The sequence below is a fragment of the Propithecus coquereli genome, unplaced genomic scaffold (assembly GCF_000956105.1).
Source record: "Propithecus coquereli isolate 6110/MARCELLA unplaced genomic scaffold, Pcoq_1.0 Scaffold544, whole genome shotgun sequence".
Classification (NCBI taxonomy): Eukaryota; Metazoa; Chordata; class Mammalia; order Primates; family Indriidae; genus Propithecus; species Propithecus coquereli.
In genome coordinates this window covers 844,992-863,377 of record NW_012151330.1, presented here as the reverse complement: position 1 = coordinate 863,377, position 18,386 = coordinate 844,992, and the positions used below count along the sequence as shown (strand labels likewise).

Below are 18,386 nucleotides of genomic sequence, written 5' to 3'. Positions count from 1 at the left end.
ATCAAACATTCAACAGAGAAAAACAACAGAACTAAGTTTTTTGGGTAAAAATTAATAAAATGCGTTACTCCTAGCAAGACCAACCAAGATAAGAGAGAAAATACCAGCTACCAAGCTCAAGCTCCTACAAATATCAAAAAGATAATAAGACAGTGTTCTGAACAACTTTATACCAGTAAATTTAACAATTTGGATGAAATAGACAAAGTCCTTAAAATACACAACTTAACAAAACTAACACAAGAAAAATATAGAAAATCTGAACAGTTGAACAACGATTAAAGGGAATCGAATCCGAAATTTAGAAACTTCCCACAATGAAAAATCCAACTAATTTCACCGACGAATTCTTCCCAACATTTAAAGAAAAAATAATGCTGATCTCGTACAAATCTTCCAGAGAACAGAAAAAGAAGGAAAACTAAGCCACTCGCGTTAGGGGACCAGCTGTAGCCTGGGACGCAGACCAAGGGCCCTTCCCAACCTGCCCCGGCAGGCTGAGGTGTCACCAGCGCTGGGAAGGGGGGACGAGCAGAGAGGCCCGGGCCTGCTGGGACCCACCACTCCCCCAGTGCCCTCGGCCCACCCGGCCCCAGAGCTCCTGCTGGAGTGTGCCCTTGCGGGGGCATCAGCCACCTGCCTGCGGGAACAGAAGAATGAAGCCAGACATTTGCCAACCAGAAGTGAAGACGGGCACATCTTGACCAGCAGGACGGGGTTTGCCTCCGAGGTTGGATGGAGAATATTTTCCACACACTGGATGAGCAAATTTTTACCTCAGTGGGGTTTGGGGGGAAGAAACATAACACATATGCTGAGATAAAAGCATTTTTTCGGCAAATGTGGTGTTGGCAGCGTGTCGGAATGGCCACTGATGTCCCAGCCCTGCTGCAAGGTCCTGGGCAAAACCCTCTGCCTCCAAGCTGCACGGACGGCAGCATCTGGCAAGCCTCAGAAGGGCCTCAGTGGCGACCCCTCTCGGAGAAGCACGCTTTTGCCAGCCAGCGGCTCTCCTTCCTTGCCTGGCAGCCGAAATGCAGGCAGAGGTCAGCCATTACAAACAACGTGGGAAGATATGTTACCATGTGGATTTGGGCACATAAAGGAAAGGAAATCTGGCCAGGCAAGGGGGGGCTCATGCCTGTAGTCCCAACACGTGGTGGCTTATGCCTGTAATCCCAGCACTCTGGGAGGCCAAGGCAGGAGGATCACTTGAGCCCAGGAGTTTGAGGCCGCAGTGAGCTGTGATGACACCACTGCACTCCAGCCCAGGGTGACGGAGTGAGACCCTGTCTTGAAAAAACAAAAAACCAACTCCAATAAAATTCTACTTTTTGTATGTAATGATTATCACATTTCATACTTTTTTTTTTTTTTTGAGACAGAGTCTCGCTCTGTTGCCTGGGCTAGAGTGCCATGGTGTCAGCCTAGCTCACAGCAACCTCACATTCCTGGGCTTAAGTGATTGTCCTGCCTCAGCCTCCCAAGTAGCTGGGACTACAGGTGCGAACCACCATGCCCAGCTAATTTTTTCTATTTTTTGTAGAGACGGGGTCTTGCTGTTGCCCAGGCTGGTCTCGAACTCCTGAGCTCAAGCAATCCTCCCGCCTCGGGCTCCCAGAGTGCTGGGATTCCAAGCATGAGCCACCACGCCCGGCCATTTATATTTTTTTAATTGAATACTAATAGTAACCTAAATGATCTAAGAGAAAATTTTTTTCTCATTTAGAGCTTATGGTTGTGGGACATAAAAATACACATTGAAATATTTTAGCATGTGAACATGTTCTGTTGCAGACAAGAGTGATATGGTAGTCAGTGCCATCCTTTAAAACATAAAATACATGTAATTCCATAAAAGTTGACAGGGAACATACAGTGGAAATAGGAGTTCAAGGAAAATACGGAATGTAAAGTTCCCAGTGGTTGAAATACCCAAATGTCTGTGCATTTCTTAAATGGGTGTTTGGGGGAATCACTCACTATGGTATTAATGTATAAATCCTTGTCCTTACATTTAAAGAGAAATTTATCACTTTAATTTTTTAAATGTAAATAAATATTTAACAAAATAAGCCAGAAATTACGTCCTTTGCAACTGTCCAGGCGAGTGATTCAAGGTTAAGCGACCTGAGGCACGGGGTGCGCCTGTGGTCCCGCCGCTCTGGGGCGGAGGCAGGAGGATCGCCCGGGCCAGGAGCTGGAGGCTGCGGTGAGCCGTGATCCTGCAATGGTGCCACTGCCGCACTCCAGCTGGGGCGACACAGCGAGGTCCCTTCTCTGAAAAACACAAAAGAAAAATGCCAGCTACCCACCTGAAACGGCAGTTTCCAAACTTGAGGGGCAGTGAGCAGCTGTGGCTGCAGTGATGAGTCCTGGGTCCCCAGGGCACCCGGTACACACGTCCCTGCGCCCCACACAGAGGCCACCCTCCCATGCTGCAGAGGGACCAGACACCCTCCGCAGCCGAGCAGCACCCACACTCGTCACTTCCAGGTGCTTCAAGCTGGCTTGCCGGGCCGTGGGCATCCACCCGCCCCTGGAGCTCTCCCACTACCAGATCAAGTTTGCAGCCACCGCCTTGTATGGCACCTCTGTGGCCACGGTGCACGTCACCAGCTCCCACCTGAGCATGAACTCTCTGACCCACTCCATGCCCCGCATCGGCTCAGAGGACGCCTCCCCAGTGGGGCCAACGTCTTTCGAGTTCCTGCTGCCCCCGGACTCACCGATCACCATCTCACCCTCAGTGGGGACTGTGTTGCCAGGAAAGGTGAGCGTGAGCCCCATGGGTGGGCTGGGAGGTGGGGACTACAGGGTGCCTGGCTCTGCCCACCCTTACCACAGGGATCAACCCTAGCCCTCATCCGACCCCAGCAGGGCCAAGGGAGGCTCTGTGGCCAGCAAGCCCGGGGCCAGGGGCCACCCACAGGTAGTGGGAAGAGGCCACAGTGCCCTCCGCCTGCCTGACCCCAAGAGGCTGGGAGCACCCCCAGCTGCAGACCTGGCAAGCACCCAGTGGGGCCCCGGCTTTCCCTGATTCCCCAGCGGAGCGGAAAGCGCCTGGGCCTGGAAGGCAGGGCCTTAGGTGACAGCCGTTCTGAGGCGGCTGGGAGGACTAAGCAGATAGGGCACATGAAGGGGGTGCCTGGCTCCCAGCAGGATTTCAGCAAATACGATTATTTTAAATGCGTTACATTAAATTGAGCACATGCTGCTCAAGTAACGCTTCTCACTGCCAGTGGGTCATGGTGGCTGGATTGCGGTTGCCGGCTCTTTCCTCCCCGTCAGTCACCCGCGCCTCTGCCTGCCAAGCTCTGTGTGCGGGTCTGTCTCGGAGGGACCTTCCCGTGGGGGCTGGCTACAGACCAGTGAACGAAGGCGCTTTGGAAAGGCTGATGTGTGCAGGACCCCACCCCTGAAGCCTCAGGGCTGAAAAGGAAGCCTCATTTCTGGTGGGCAGTGGGCGGGGCTTTGCTGTCAGCCAACAGCAGGACCCCACCCTGCCAGGATGGGGGCTGGCCTGTCATGCACCGCAGCCCACCCCCGCCTCCAGTGGGAGCACAGTGCTGGGCAGGGCAGGGCCCCAGGGGCTCCCAGGGGCGGGGGTGGCAAACCAGGGCCCATGGCCATGTGTCCTGCCTGTGCTCAGAGGTGCCTGGTCCAGGTGGCCTTCCGGCCCGTGCTGCCCGAGGAGCTGATCCAGCAGGAGGCCCTTCAGATCCTGAAGAAAGAGATGGAGACCAAACACGTATGTGGGGCCCCGGGAGGGGGGTCATGGGGGCCCCAGGAGGAGAGGCGTGGGCCCTGGACCCGGGAGGGGCTTGAGAGGATGTGGCGGTGCCGGGGCGTCCAGCGCTGTGGTGCCGCCATCGCCAGGAACAAGCTCTGCTGCCCTGGGGCCCTTGGGGCCAGCGTGCCGAGCTGGCGCGGGCTCTGCCAGCGCATTGCGGGCATCAAGCTGTATCCAAGAAGTTTAAAACTTTTCTCGCCAAGACACTTCCCTCTTGAAAAGAGGTCCTGAAAGCAGCACCAGGCGGCAGGGACCCGGGGGCGGGCTTTGGAGGGTGGGCGTCCAGCCCGCGGCACCGGTCAGCAGGGAACAAAGGCCAGCAGCGGGTAGAGGGCAAGTCCACTTCTCACAGTCACCAGGGCTGGCACGCGGCATCGGCCACAGCAGTGTGGGCCTGCAGCAAGGAGTGTCCTGCCCTGGAACAGACCCCACGGTGGCCTGCCCTGGAGAGGCGCCACGTCCTGGAGGTTCCTCTTGAGCGCCTGTGGCTTTTGCGGCTTTTACAGCGCACCCACGTGAAAGCTCGCCCTCAGCCTGCTGGCGGGGTGGCGCGGTGCGGGGAAAGGCAGCAAGGGTGAGGACCCCGGTTCTGGTGGGCTCTTCACCCTGCTTTGTGCCTCAGTTTCCCCATGGGTGAAGGCAGGCGCTGGAGTTGCTGAGCAGCCCTGGGGGTTCTGTGCGCTGGGGCCTCAGGTGCCCTCTGGACACCCATCTGTCTCCACCGTTTAACCCCTTCTGCACCTGCCTCCAGTGCTCAGGGAGTCAGTGGGTCTTGGGGTCCCCGTTCAACCCAAACTGGGGGCTCCCAAGGTTCCCGCACTCACAGTCAGCCCAGGTCTGCCTGGCTGGGCCCAGAGAAGCCGCAGGAGGCAGCCTTGGTGCTGCTGGGCCCAGAGCGGTGCTGCTGGGGCCACCCCACAGCCGAGCTCCCGCTCACAGTTCGGAAAGGACACGGTCACCCAGAGAAGGGGCCTGTGCAGACAGTCCTTTTCCACACTTCGGCTGCAGAACCGGGACCAGCCTCTCCAGGTCTCCACCCACCCCAGTCTGGAGCTGCAGGAGCAACAGCTCAAAGCCAGGTGGGCTGGGAAGGGCTGCCCCCCGCTGCCCTCCAGGCCTCTCTGGCAGGACCCACTCGGCCTGTGGAGACGCCCCGCCCCAGACTGCCTGGAGCTTCGCTGGCCCACGCAGCTAAGTCCAGGGCTGATGGCTTCAGATACGGCCGGACGCAGACCCTGCCTTCCCGGACACCTGCCCACCCCATTCCCCTGGGCCTGGTGTCTCCGTGAACAGCCTTGCTCCACAGGCAGAGGAAGGCTGCCCTGACTCCCGCCTTCCCAGGGTGTGAGCGCTGACGGGCTTGGGCTACCTGCCAGCGCTGTACCCAAACACGCAGGCCCAGAAACATGGCTCTCTAGCTGGGTGCCAAAGGCGCCTGCTCCTCCCCCCACCCCACCCCCAGGCTGCACAGCACCCTGAGTGGTGAGGTGGCCTCTACAGGGGCCGGACCAGGGTGGGACAGCCAGCTTGTCAGACAAACCTGGGGCAGCCATCACCTGGGACCTGGTGTGGCCCCAGCCTGCTGCCCCTTACCTCTCTGGCCTTCCCGGGAGAGGCCACTCTGTGCCCAGGGCCCTAGGGGGCAGGTGTGGCCGTGCGGACCCCCCCGTGGAGGGTGGGGGAGGTCTGATCCCACGCTGAAGAGCCCAGGGCAGGACCTCGGGTTGGCGCTGCGTGGCCAGGGGCAAGGTGGGGCAGGGCGTGAGTGCGCTTTGCCGGCTTCGTTCCAGCTCCGACAGGTACCAGACTGCCCAGGCCTCCCTGGCTAGAGCTTTCCAGGGGAAGTTTGACAAGTTTGTGGTCCCCTGTGTCATTGCCAGTGGTGACATCAGAGACAGGAAGGGATCGGAACCCCTGAGCTTCAGGTGCGAGTGCTCTGGCCAGGACGGGGCATGGTTGGCTGCAAACCCAGCGTCCCTCCTCCACCACTGCTCAGACCCAGGGCCTGGAGGGCACGGGCTCCCCACCCTGCCCTCACCGTGCCCTTGTCCCACCCCCAGCCCCCACAACACCCTGTACCTGGAGCTGTGGTGTCCAACAGTGGCACCATCTGTCGTGGTGACATCCGAAAAAGGCAAGACCGTCTTTGACTTCGGCGATGTTGCCATAGGTGAGTCCTGATTGGGCCCAGACACTCAGCTCCCCACGCACACCCCGCTCCCACGACCCACCCCAGGGCTGTCTCTTGGGACCTGGGGGCTGTCACCTGACTCTCCTGCCCCATTTCAGGACACAGCAGCATGAAGAAGGTCTCCATCCAGAACGTCTCCCCGGAGGACCTTGCTGTATCCTGTCCACACCCAGCTTGGGCAGCTTATGGGGTGGGGTGGGGGCCTGGTACGGGGCTGTGGCAGAGCCCGGAGGGGTCAGTGTCCCCTCCTTGACACTGAACTCAGGTGGGGTTCTCAGTGCTGGACCCCAACGGCCCCTTTGTCCTGCTGAACCCCACCAGCAAGCTGCACACGGGCGAGACGCAGGTCCTGGTGCTGTCCTTCTCTCCCCACGAGAGCATCCTGGTGAGCCCCAGGCCCGCCCCAGGTGACCCTGCAGCCCTGAGCTCCCCAGGCCGCAGGGCCAAGGTGTTGTCCAGGGCCAGAGGCTGCTGTGTGCTCCGGCCCAGGACTGGCCACACCTGGGTCTGCCGGCAGCCAGTCCCCGGCCCTCACTCTGGCCGGCAAATAAGCGGAGGGGAGGGAGCTCCGTGCTGTCAGCTCCTGCGCGCGTGAACCAAAATGCCTCTGACAGACAGCTGCACCTCGCTAAGGGACGTGGTCTCCCTAGGCTCAGGAAACGCTGGACATCATCACCAAGAGAGGCACGCTCACCCTCACCCTCACGGGCACCGGCATGGCATCCATGACCACATGCTCCATCGAAGGCGATGTCCTCGACATGGGCTACGTGATTGCCAGGGAGTCTGTCTCCTCGAGCTTCAAGGTGAAGCCCGCCTCGGGACCCTGGTGCCTGCCCCAGCTTCCCAGGAGGGGCTTCCACCTGAGGAGGGGTCTGCCCAGCCCTTCAGGGCGCCCCACTGGTTGGGGAGCCGGTGGAGGCACAGACGGCCCCTCCATTCTGCTGCCTCCGCTGCCTTCTCCAACAGGGGACGCAGGCCCTTGTTTCTGGGAAAGCTGGGATGTCCCCTGCCCTCTACCCCTCAGCCTCCCCGGTGCTCCTGCCCTTCTGCCCCAGGGCCTTTGCACAGTGCTCCCCTCCAGCAGCCCTTGGGCTTTGCTGCCTGAACACTCCTCGAGGGCCCCACTCAGGCACCCCGGAGGCAAGGGCTTGCAGAGCTCCCTGTCAAGGCCACACTGCTCGTGGCTCCCACGTCTGCTCGTGAGGGCGCCAGGTTCTGGGTGCCCCTCCTCTGAGTGTCGCACCCTTCTGGGCTCCAGCAGCCCACAGAAGGACACCTGCCTCCTCGCCTGGTGTAGGTCGGCCCTGGGCGCAGAGCCTGAGAGGGGTGCATTGAGGAGGCGTGCTCTCAGGAGGGGGAGCGAGGATGTGGGTTCAGCTAAGCCGGGCCTGAGTGTGACCTCAGAGGAGCTCTAGAGGACAGATGGCACCACAGAGCTGTCCCCACGTGCTGGGCAGGGAGCAGGCTGCCTGGCTGGTGAGGGGTTCCCGTGAGGGTGGGTGAGAGGAAGCGGTACCAACCCTTCAGCCAACTGCAGGAGTACGTGTGTCACTGTGGGAGTCACGGGGATGGAGCTTAGACGCAGGAGGCCACCTGGGTCCCCAGTCGGTGTGGCCAGTGGCAGGTGACCGCTCCATGGGCACTAACAACAGGAAGAGGGCAGCTGACCCTGCCACCAGGCTGGCCGGGCTGGTCCAGTGACCGGCGGCGGCTCTTGCAGCTGCAGAACAACTCCTCGCTCCGCATCAAGTTCTCCATGCAGCTGGAGAGCCTCTGCGGCCGCAGGGGTGAGGCCCAGCAGCAGCTGCCGCAGTTCCTGGCCTCCCCCGCCCAGAGGACCCAGGTGGTCGGTGAGCAGGGCTGGGGGGGCGCAGGAGCGCGGGGCCAGGAGGGGCTGGAGATGGGGCGGGGCAGAGAGTGACCGCGGTGGGGGAGGCTGGACACGCCGCCACCCGCAGGCACTCAGAACTTCAGTGGCCAGAGTGTGTTCAGCGTGGCGCCCGTCAAGGGCATCATGGACCCAGGGAGAACACAGGACTTCACTGTGACCTTCAGCCCAGACCACGAGAGCCTCTACTTCTCCGACCGGCTCCGCGTGGTGCTCTTCGAAAAGGTGCGGCTCTGCAAGCCTGGCCCCCGGGCCCAGCCCCGACCCGGGGATGTCCCCCATGTGTCCAGGAGCCCTGGACCCTCCCTGCGAGGCCCATTCTGGAGGCCTCAAGCACCAGGCAGCCCCGAGCGCCGCACTGGGGGTGCTGTGTCAGGGTCACCCGGTGGAGTGACCACAGTCCAGGGTCCTACGGGGTCCCCACGCCCCTCTCCCAGAGCCGCCCCAGCCCTCACAGCCAGGGCCCCCAGCCCCAAAGCTGCTGCACTTTTGTCCCCAGACGGTCTCCCACCAGATCCTCCTGAAGGGGGCCGCCCGCGAGCACATGATGTTTGTGGAGGGCGGAGACCCCCTGGACGTGCCTGTGGAGTCTCTGACGGTGGTCCCGGTGTTGGACCCCGAGCACAGAGAGGGTGAGCACCCCCAGGAGGGGGCCGTCAGAGGACCTCCCAGCACCCCTAGCCTCGCACCCGGCCCTGGCAGCAGAGGGCAGGCCCCAGCCCAGGCCCCTGAGCCCGGCGGGGGGCCACTGCAGCCACCCCCATCCCCCAACTTGACCCTGGGCGCCTCCCCTCACTCCCCTGGCCATAGCCAGCTCCCAGCCAGGCCCTCCCTCTCCAGACATGGAGGAGCTGAGGCCCATCCTCGTGACCCTGGACTACATCCAGTTTGACACAGACACGCCAGCCCCGCCTGCCACCCGGGAGCTGCAGGTGGGCTGTATCCGGACCACCCAGCTGTCTCCAAAGAAGGTGACCACAGCACTGCCCCTGGTAGCACTGTGACAGCCTCCTCAGCCTCCCCTACGCTGGCAGCCCCGGCCCCTCCAGGCCTTGCCCCTCTTGGGGCTTGCCTGCGACTTCTGCAGCAGCTGTGGGTGGGTGGCCTGCTGGTCAGAGCCGAGAAGGTGGGTGGAGCTGGGTACCCTCGTCCCCCGTCCCCCTGCCCTGGGAGCAGCGCCTGGCCCGCCAGCCCCCAGCAGCCCTGTGCCCACAGACGGTCGAGTTCAGCCTGGACAGCATCGCGTCCCTGCAGCACAAAGGCTTCTCCATAGAGCCCTCCAGGGGCTCCGTAGAGCGCGGCCAGACCAAGACCATCAGCATCGCCTGGGTGCCGCCCGCCGACTTCGATGTAGGTGCCTACAGGCTCCAGGCCGGGGGCCCCGGGAACACCAGAGGCTGGGGGTGCTGACACCCCTGCCCCGCCCAGGGAAGGGATGGCTGTGGAGGGCCCCAGGGGGTGAGGTGGGCAGTGCAGCAGGGAAGACGACAGAGCTGCCGGGGGTGCCCTGCACTGAGAGTTCTCTCCCTCCCCTCTCCAGCCAGACCACCCACTCATGGTGTCAGCTCTGCTGCAGCTCAGAGGGGACGTCAAGGAGACCTACAAGGTCATCTTTGTAGCCCAGGTGGTGACCGGCCGCTGAGGCCACAGGAGCCTCTCCACAGAGCACCGTCAGCCCCTCCTGCCACCCTCAAAGCCCTCCCCAGGCTGTGACCAGGCCCTAGGACCTGGTATCCCCTGCCCGGCAGGTCCCAATGGGCAGCCTTCTGCATGGCCCGTGGCCAATTCCTGCTGCCCCAGACCCAGAGGGCCCAGGGTCCAAGAGCACCCCTCCCTGGACCTCACACCCAGCTGGCACAAGGTCAGTCCAGTCCGCAGCCTGCCCCAGCCCCAGCCCCACCCGCACCTGCACAGCCTCTGGAGGCCCCAGGCAGAGCCACCCCCACAAGCCGGTCAATAAACTCTGTGAGCAACACGGGGCTGCAGTGCGGGTGACGGTGAGGGCTCCACCGCAACAGGCACAGAGTGAAGGGTGGGCAGAGCCCTGGGGAAGCAGCCCTCCCCCATGTGTGTGCGCACGCACACACGCGCACACGCACGCACACACGCGCACACACCAGTCCATCAAACAACAGACTGCCTGGCAGAGCCTCCTGGAGGATGGGAATCTTGCTGGACATCTGTGGGGGGGCCACCCCAGCCCAAACACCAGGAGAGACCCCAAGCCCGGAGCACTAGGGAGAAGGGAGGAGCGGGTAGGGACTCCAAAGCCCAACAGGCCACTTAGACCCCCAGGCTCCTCCCAGTTCCAGGACCCCTGACGACCCCAAGCAAGGGGTGAGTGAAGGTCAGGGTCCCAGCTCACTCACATGCTGCCCTCAGCCCAGCCAGGGTCCAGGGGGAGGCCCAGCTCATGGGATTGGTTTCTCCTTGCCGGAGACGAGGCTGGGCTTTCTGGGCCCCGACCCATCCTTCAAGGGAGAAGACAGCCCCCAGCCCCCACCCACCACCCGCCAGCTCCTGTCCTCTGGAGTGTCTGTTGGATATGTCCCCACAGAGGCCACCCAGCCTGGCCCTGCCATCACTAGGCAGCCTTCCCTGGCCTGGCGGGGTGGAGGGTGGTGCATCTGGGTGCTTCCCTGGGCACAGACCTCAGGGACACCCATCTGGAGCTGCCCACCCTCACCCCCACTCCTCAGTGCCTGTCCTGCCTGGAACCCACCAAACTTAGAGCCAGTGCCACTGACCCTGGAGTGGCATTTTATAGGACTTCTGTCCAGTGAGCCTTGGAGGTGGCAGGCCCAAGTCCCTTGCTGGCCCCAGCTTGCTTCCTGCCAGATGCGAGGAGAAGGCAAAGTCACCAGGCCTCGGCCGGGCCTGGCCTCAGGACGAGGTGCTCCCTGGAGGGGGTCATCCCTTGGGAAGGCCACTCTTCCAACCCCTGGCCTGGCTGTCCCGCTGGCAGGCCCCTGGTACTCAGTGGCCTAGGCCCTGCATGAGGGCAGAGCCTGCACTTCTGAGCTCCAGGGAAGGCCCAGCTGGACTTGGGTCCATCCATGGCTTCCTCTCACTCCCACGCCGGGACCCCACAAGCAGCACAGCCAAGGCAGGAGCAAGGGTGGCCTGGAGCCCCCAGGGGAGGAGCAGGCATCTGGCAGAGGACCCAAGCAGAGGAGACCTTGCCTTCAGGGGGTGGGGTCACTTCCCTTCCAGGGGGACACAGCATCGCCCACACACCCCTAATAAGGGCGTGGCCCCTCTCCCAGACAAGACAGCCACCCTGCCCTTGCTACACTGACCACCGGACATCACATTGTGCTGCTGGTCTAGCGGGGACCCTGGCCGAGTGGGAGGAGGGCAAGGGTCAAAAGTCCAGGGTTCTCCCGGAAGAAGGGGCCCCGGCCTTCCCGGGCCCCAGGCTTAGGGAGGGTGCTGGGCCCCGGGCCCTCGGGCTTTCCGAGAGTGTCTGCACCCAGCGGAGCCAGCGGCGGGGAGGGCCACGTCCAAACGTGGATGCAGGGCGGTGTCGCGGCCGCGGTGCCAGCTTAGTCCCAGCGGCCACGCCCGGGGCAGCCACCGCGCTCCCGACCAGCTCCACGGGGCGCCAAGTCCCGCAGCCCAGCCGCAGACTGCCAGCTATGCCCGCAGCCCGCAACCTTGGGCCTGGGCGACGCGAGGGAGGTGGGGATGGGAGGGGACGGGGCGGGGCTTCCACCAGACGCACCCCCCCCCGGTGGGCGGGTCTCGAAGTGGGCTGGATCATGGGGGAGGGGGCCAGAGGCTGTGGCGAGGCCTTGGTGAGCGTGGCTCTGCTGGGGTGAGGTCAGTGGGTGGGGCGGGGCCTGGGGCGGAGCTTGATGTGGGGGCGGGGGCGAAACATGGGGCGGGACTTGTTGAGGCGGGGCTTGATATGGGGCGGGGCCGGAGGGTGTGGCGGGGCTTGTTGAGGCGGGGCTTGCTGTAGGGGCGGGGCCGGCGGGCCGGGCCCATAAAGCCGCGCGCCCGCCACCGCGCCTTGCGGCCCGCAGAGCATGGCCCGGGAGCCGCGGGCCGCCCGCGGGCTCCGGCGGCTGCTGCTGCTGCCGCTCCTTCCGCTGCCGCTGCCGCTGCCGCAGGTGGGTCGGGCTGCGCGGTTCGGCTTCGCGGGGCGGGGCTGCGCTCAGGCCCCGCCCCTCGGCTCACCCCTGTCCCCGCAGGTGGCGCTGGGCTTCGCGAACAGCAGCTGCGACCCCTCGGACCAGTAAGTCGGGAGAAGGGAGCGGGGCCGGGCCCGCCCTGTGGGGAGGGCTGCGAGGTCTGCCGCCAGGCCCCGCTGCTCCAGGTGCCGCGGTCCCCGCAGGTGTCCGCCCCAGGCCCGCTGGAGCAGCCTGTGGCACGTGGGGTAAGTGGAGGCCGCGGCGCGGAGCCGCCGGTCCGACGGTTCCTCCTGGGGAGCTACCGGGCGAGTCCGCCAGACCCCCGCCGCACCTGGCCACCTCCGCTGCCGCTTCCCCAGACCAATGGTGGGAAGGCGCTGGGCCCTGGTGGCCCAGAGCGCAACAGTTGCCCCGCAGCCTACACGCGCTTTCCCGCCCCTCCTGCCTGCCCTGCTGTCAGCACCGGGCACAGGGACTGTGCACTAGGCCGGGGACAGCGTGTCCTGGGAGTGAGCCCAAGGCCACCCCTGGCCAGCCCGGAGAGACAGCCAGGGCAAGCCCAGCGGCTGGAGGCCAGGGCAAGCCAGCTCCTCAGGCCAGGCTCTGGCCAGGGAGGTCTCCACGTGGACAGACATTCTCTGTTTTCTTATCCTGTTTGCGGTGCTGTCTTGGGTGGTTGGGCTGTGACTGTCCCAGGGTGCAGGTGCCCAGCAGCGAGGGTCACTCCAGCGGTAGGGCCTTGCTCCCTGCCCAGGCTGGTCCTGCTCGCTGTCCTCCTGCTGCTGCTGTGTGGGGTCACAGCCAGCTGTGTCCGGTTCTGCTGCCTCCGGAAGCAGGCGCAGGCCCAGCCACATCTGCCACCAGCACAGCAGCCCTGTGACCTGACAGTCTTCCCTGTGGACAGCGACAGCCCTGTGCACAGCACTGTGACCTGTGAGTGGCTGGTGGCCCACCTGCCGGGCAGTGGGGAGGTGGCAGGGGGGCGAATGTCAAACCTACCTCCACAAACCCACTCTGGTTCCCTGCAGCCTACAGCTCCGTGCAGTACCCACTGGGCATGCGGCTGCCCCTGCCTTTTGGGGAACTGGACCCTGACTCCATGGCCCCTCCTGCCTACAGTCTGTATGGCCCTGAGCTTCCGCCCTCCTATGATGAGGCTGTCAAGATGGCCAAACCCAGAGAGGAAGAGCTGGTGCCCCCCCAGAAACCCAGCCTGCTCCCTGGGGCTTCAGGCCTAGAGAACACTCCAGGGCCCCAGGAGCCAGGCCTCCATGCCCAACACTCCCACTGCAGCACCGGTGCCCTGTGAGGGAGGCAGGGGAGCACTCCTGGAGCCATCGGACCAGAGCCGGAGTATGGGTGCTTGGAGCCACGGGGCCCCCAGCCTGCCCACCATCCTTCCCCCAGGGAGACCTGCCGTCCTGCACGTTGCTGCAGCCCCAGCCTCGATGCTGTCGCCCCACTGGCCACCCCCCAGGCAGGCTGCTGCTTTCAGCCCCAGCCCCTGGCCCAGCCCCAGCGGGCCCTGAGCCTCAAGAGCTCGAGGGCAGCTGTGACATCTGCATCTTTTTAGAGCGAGAATAAAGTTTGTATTTAAGTGGCCTGTGCCTACGTGGGAAGAGCTCTGGGGCTCCAGGGCTCCAGGAAGGGCCCCCAGGCAGCCAAGCCCCAGTGCAAGCCGGCAGGGTGAGCACGTGGTCCTCAGCCCGTGCCCAGTCTGGCCTCCAGCCTGCTGTTTGGAGCCCAGAGCTGGGCAGTGGGTGGTGCCAGGTGTTGTGGCAGCAGTGACTGGGGCCTGTGCCCAGGCTGTCCCGGAGAGCCCTTTCCTTCCTCCAGCCCCACGCCGTTGCCACCTCTCCCCTCCAGGCTGGGGACAGTGAAGCACACATGAGCCAGGCTGGAGCGTTTATTTGACACGAGCCGGGTGGGGTGGGGTGGGTGGGCAGCGGCCTTCCCTGGGCAGGGCTTCCACGGCCCCAGCAGCTGCTCCTACTGGACCAGCTTGAAGGACTCTCCGGTCATCATGGCCACGGACTCTGGAGGCAGAGGGCGGGTCAGCGCCTGCCCTGCTGGCGCCCGCTCCCAGGCTACGCCCACTCACCCTCATAGTCAATGGTGCCGCCCGTCCTTGTCGGCCTCCTTCATCATCTGCTCTGCCTCCACCTCGTTGAGGGGCTCGCCCGCGTTCGTGAGCACGTACCTGCGGGTCCGGCACTGAGCCACCGGCCTGCCCACCCTCCCCGCCCGCTGCCCAGCTCGCGCCCTACTTGAGCGTGTTCCAGTCGATGTAGCCCTTGCCCTCCTTGTGGAAGACGCGGAAGGCCACCCGCAGCTCGCTCTCCTGGTTCTGCGCCTTCTCGTGGTAAATCCCCATCAGGGCCAGGAAGCCATCACAGTTGAAGAACCCTTTGTCCGCAAGGAGCCCGAGTGAGGCGGGGTGGGCCCCCACCCCGCACACACCAGCCCGGCCCAGGCCGCCCCGCGCCACTCACTGTCTCTGTCCACGTCCTTGGCCATGGAGGCCAGCTCGCTCTTGGGGTTGACGCCCAGCAGGCTCATGAGGCGCTCCAGCTCCCCCGTCTTCACCTCCCCGTTGCCCTCCTCGTCCAACATCTCGAAGACCCCCTTGTACTCCTTGATCTGCTCCGCGGACAGGCGCTCCGTCTGCAGAGGACACCGTGCAGGCCACGCCAGGGCCCCCATGCCTCCTCTGTCCAGGGGAGGGGTGGAGACGCCCCTCCCTACCCATCTGCTTGGCCACCCTTCAAGGCAAGTGGTTAAAAGAGGAGGCCCCAACCCGGAGCATGCTCCAGGACAAGGTGACAGCTCTCCAGGACGAGCAGGGCTCTGCCAGGTAGCTTAAAGGGGCAGAGGTGAGCGAGGCGGAGCCCGGTGTGGGGGCGCAGGCCAGCCATGTGGGGAGCAGTATGGGGAGGGGCCTGGCCCAGGCCAGGGCGAAATCTCCCAGGAATTGGCTTCCAGGTCTGCGCATAGCCAGGGCTTGTGAGATGGCCTATTTGGCACCCTGGGGGGACGGTGCAGCACCTGGCCACCCCTGCCTGCCACCCCTGGCAGTGGGTCCACGGGCCAGCTTTCAGAGAGGGCTGCTCCACCGTGGCCCCAGAATGAGGGCAGTGTCGGCAGCCATAGGGCTCAGCCGCTTCCTGCCCAGGCTGCCTGAGCTCCCTCCTCAGGCCCCTGGAGAGGCACTCGCACCCCCAGGCGCCAGCTCAGCATTCCCCAGCTTCTCCTGCACTAGGTGCTACTCCCAGATCCAGCGAGACCCACCCAGCCGCCCACTGGAGGCTCCACCAGGCACAGGGAGCAGCTTTACCGTGTTTGTGGCTGGCTGGGGAGGGCAGGTGCTGCAGGGCTGGGGCACAGGCTGCTGCCGGCAGTGGTGGCAGCCGAGTTTTAGCTGGCCCAGCTGCCCAGGGTCCCTGGGGTCCAGACGTGAAGAGCCTTTTATGGGTGGGAAATCCTGCCGGCCCTATTTTGGGACAGGCTTTCTGCCTTTCCCCACAGAGCCCCTCCCTGGCCCCCCTTGGCCTGGGTCCCCTCACCCTGAACGCGGCGCTGGGGCCTCACACGCAGTCCCCCGCCTCTCCCTCTTCACCACGCCACCCTCTGACTCTGCCCTCCTGCTGCTCTACATGGGGCCCTTGCCCCAGGATGTCACCGAACACTGCGACACTTCTTGTTGGGGACCCACGCTGGCCAGCTGGTACGCAGTCACCTGAGCTAGGTGCCCTCCCATCCCCGTGGGCCCAGGCCCAGCGCCAGCACTTCACAAATACCCTCTAAAGACAGTTAAATGAACAGTTGCGTTAGGGACCCTCTGGCCACCTTGCACACAAGGGCTGAGAGTCTACAGTTCAGGCAGGGACCACTGGACACGGGCTGGGGTGAGGGGGTCAGGGCTGCCCTCTGGGAGGCCAGGCGTGGTCGGGGGCTATTCCAGGATTTCTCAGGGAAGCCTGAGCTCCCTTCCACTCAGAACAGCAAGGCTGGCTCCCGCGGGAGCCATGTGCTCAGGCTGGTTGGTGACAAGGCGCCACAATAGCACACAGACCTTTTGCGTACACGCCCGCGCACAGGTGCTCACTCTGCAGACACACACCGACCCCTCCCTGCCTGGCTCCGACGACCCACAGGGCAGTTGCCCAAAGCTGCGGCCCAGGCCTCCTTGCCCCTGCCAGGCAGTGGGCGTGAGGTTTGCGGTTGCAGGGCTAGGCCATCCTGAGCTGAGGGGCTCTTCCGGCCCCTCCGGCCCCTACCCAGTTCCCCGCAGTCCTGGGCACGGCCCTCAGGTCACACCCACACACACCTGTTCCCCCCCAGCCCCTTGACTGCCTGATGGGTCCAAGCAGGTGGGGCGCCCTGTGTCCCTTGCCAGCCCTCTGCCTGCCAGGATGCTTCCCGCTGAGGCCAGGCCAGCTGCTGAGGCTGCAAGATCTGTGCTGACGGGGCAGGCCAGCGTCGTGGGCACCGGGTCAGCAGGGGCAGGGCACGCTCCAGCCTGGGCATCTCCCGGCTGAGCCCAGGGCAGGGGCTGGAGGAGAAGCTGGCTCTGGGTTTGGTGGGGTGGAGGGTGGCCCTGCACCTCCATCCTGGCCGCTCTCCGGCCTTGGTTTCTCCCTGGGCCAGGGCAGGGGACTATTCATGCACCGAACACCTTCCCCAAGGTCACAGGATGGAGGGAGTCAGCACCCAGACCTGCCCACCCTGGGGTCCTGGCCCGGGCTCCTCAGGTGGAGGCTGGCCAGGTTGCAGAAAGGGGGCCCTGCACCGGCCACCTGGCCCTGAGCGACCCACGAGACAACGCTCACCTGCCCGTTGCTCACAGCCGGTGGAAAACAGGCTCTGCCTCCTGCACCCCCGACCTCTAACTTCTGATATTCCCGGCTGTGGCCCTGAGGGTTCCGGACTCCCGGTGGCTTCACAGTTGAAGCTCACAGCTGGGTTAGAGCAGAGGCAGCTCTCCCCACCCTGACGCTCCAGAGATGGGGTGGAGCAGCGTGTGGCCACGGCCACGGCGGGCCCTGTCCTCCCTGCCTGCTCCTGCCCACTCCCAGGACCCCAAGAAGGGCACGTCCCCCTGGTCCCCACCACAGCCCCTCTCCTCTCGGGCTGGCCGACCTCCGCGTGGCCTCTGGACGCGCCATGTACACCTAGGACCTGTGACCACTCCGTCATTATTTTCCTGCTCGTGTCTCTTCTAATCACTGTTAGGAAAAAATGAGAGGGAAGCCCTGGAGCGACTTGCACGCCACCCTAACCCCTCTGCGTGCGCAGCACAGCTGTGCCAGCTGTATGCACTTTGCTGTGCAGCAGATCTCTAGAACGTTTTCATCGCGCGGAGCTAAACCTCTGTGCCTATTAGACACTAACTCCCTCTCCTACCTGTCCCCAGCCTGGCAGCTGCCTTTCCACGTCCTGTTTCTGAGCATCGACGAATTTAGATACCTCCCGTCCGTGGGATCGTGCAGTATGCATCTTCTTGTGACTGGCTTCTCTCATTGAGCCCAGCGTCTTCAGGGCTCATTCCTGTTGCAGCGTGTCACGAGCTTCTTTCTTTTTTAAGGCCAAGTAACATTCCATTGCATGGACGGGTCACCTGCTGAGGGACACGGGGGCGCTCTCAGCTGCTGCGGCACCGCACGCCTGTCTGCCACCAGCCCCAGTCACACCAGCTGACCTTAAAATAACTCCCTCCTCTCTGCGTGTGAGAGACGTGTGTGTACGTACAGACACAGGCGCACGCACACATACACGTACAGGGCTGTGTATGTAGAGATACACACATCCTCCTGTTTCTCTGGAGAATCCAGACTCCTACAGAGGGTCCCCAGACAGTGGGGACCACAGGAGCAGTGTGTTCCAGGCGCCTGGGCAACCTGTGTGCCAACTCCCTGGGCTGTTCTACCCACCGCAGGACGTGCCACGCCATGTGTTCTCTGGACGGGTCTGGACAGGGTCACCGGTGCCCGAGGAGCGTAGCCGAACTTGCAGGCTGACAGCACAGGCCCGACTGGGTGAGAGACGGTGTGTGCAGCAAGGAGACCTGTGACCCCTTCCTGGAGAAGACGAGACCCACGGACATCGCCACCACCACTGGGGGGCCCCAGCGAGCAGACACATCCACCGACACGCGCACACACACCTGCACATGCGTGCGTGGCTCGAAGGTGGCCTCAGCAGCAGCCCCCTGCCTGTCACCTGCTCGGTCCTTCCCCTCTCCAGCCCCTCACAGGGCTTGTCTCAGGGTCTGCTCATGGGAGCCCAGCCTGCACAGGGGGTACGAAGTGAACCCCAAACTTACACCACCAGACCACACACGGCAGGAGGGGCCAGGAGCTAACAGGCCTGAGATCC

General features: G+C 63.8%; 3 protein-coding genes across 3 annotated transcripts in view; 2 read left to right on the top strand and 1 right to left on the bottom strand.

Moving 5' to 3' along the window:
* The window catches only part of CFAP74 (cilia and flagella associated protein 74), a 60,985-nt gene extending 51,468 nt beyond the window's left edge, over positions 1-9,517 (top strand). The window contains exons 25-38 of the mRNA XM_012657482.1: positions 2,497-2,773; positions 3,653-3,751; positions 4,733-4,872; positions 5,584-5,718; positions 5,854-5,963; positions 6,083-6,138; positions 6,250-6,369; positions 6,635-6,790; positions 7,708-7,837; positions 7,946-8,100; positions 8,375-8,507; positions 8,686-8,846; positions 9,091-9,225; positions 9,416-9,517. Of these exons, the coding sequence (XP_012512936.1) occupies positions 2,497-2,773; positions 3,653-3,751; positions 4,733-4,872; positions 5,584-5,718; positions 5,854-5,963; positions 6,083-6,138; positions 6,250-6,369; positions 6,635-6,790; positions 7,708-7,837; positions 7,946-8,100; positions 8,375-8,507; positions 8,686-8,846; positions 9,091-9,225; positions 9,416-9,517 (1,909 nt within the window). The remainder of the gene's footprint in view (positions 1-2,496; positions 2,774-3,652; positions 3,752-4,732; positions 4,873-5,583; positions 5,719-5,853; positions 5,964-6,082; positions 6,139-6,249; positions 6,370-6,634; positions 6,791-7,707; positions 7,838-7,945; positions 8,101-8,374; positions 8,508-8,685; positions 8,847-9,090; positions 9,226-9,415) is intronic.
* A 2,389-nt stretch (positions 9,518-11,906) lies between these two features.
* Positions 11,907-13,606, top strand: TMEM52 (transmembrane protein 52). The gene is made up of 5 exons (XM_012657489.1): positions 11,907-11,990; positions 12,072-12,115; positions 12,215-12,256; positions 12,766-12,944; positions 13,040-13,606. The coding sequence occupies exons 1-5, from the start codon at positions 11,907-11,909 to the stop codon at positions 13,318-13,320; spliced, it is 630 nt and encodes a 209-aa protein (XP_012512943.1). The 3' UTR covers positions 13,321-13,606.
* Positions 13,607-14,000: 394 nt separating this feature from the next.
* CALML6 (calmodulin-like 6) lies at positions 14,001-17,224 on the bottom strand. Its single transcript, XM_012657481.1, is given in 6 exon segments — positions 14,001-14,047; positions 14,113-14,132; positions 14,134-14,211; positions 14,279-14,417; positions 14,504-14,675; positions 17,151-17,224. Coding segments are annotated over 6 exon segments (513 nt in total). The 5' UTR covers positions 17,208-17,224.
* Between the last annotated feature and the right edge of the window lie 1,162 nt (positions 17,225-18,386).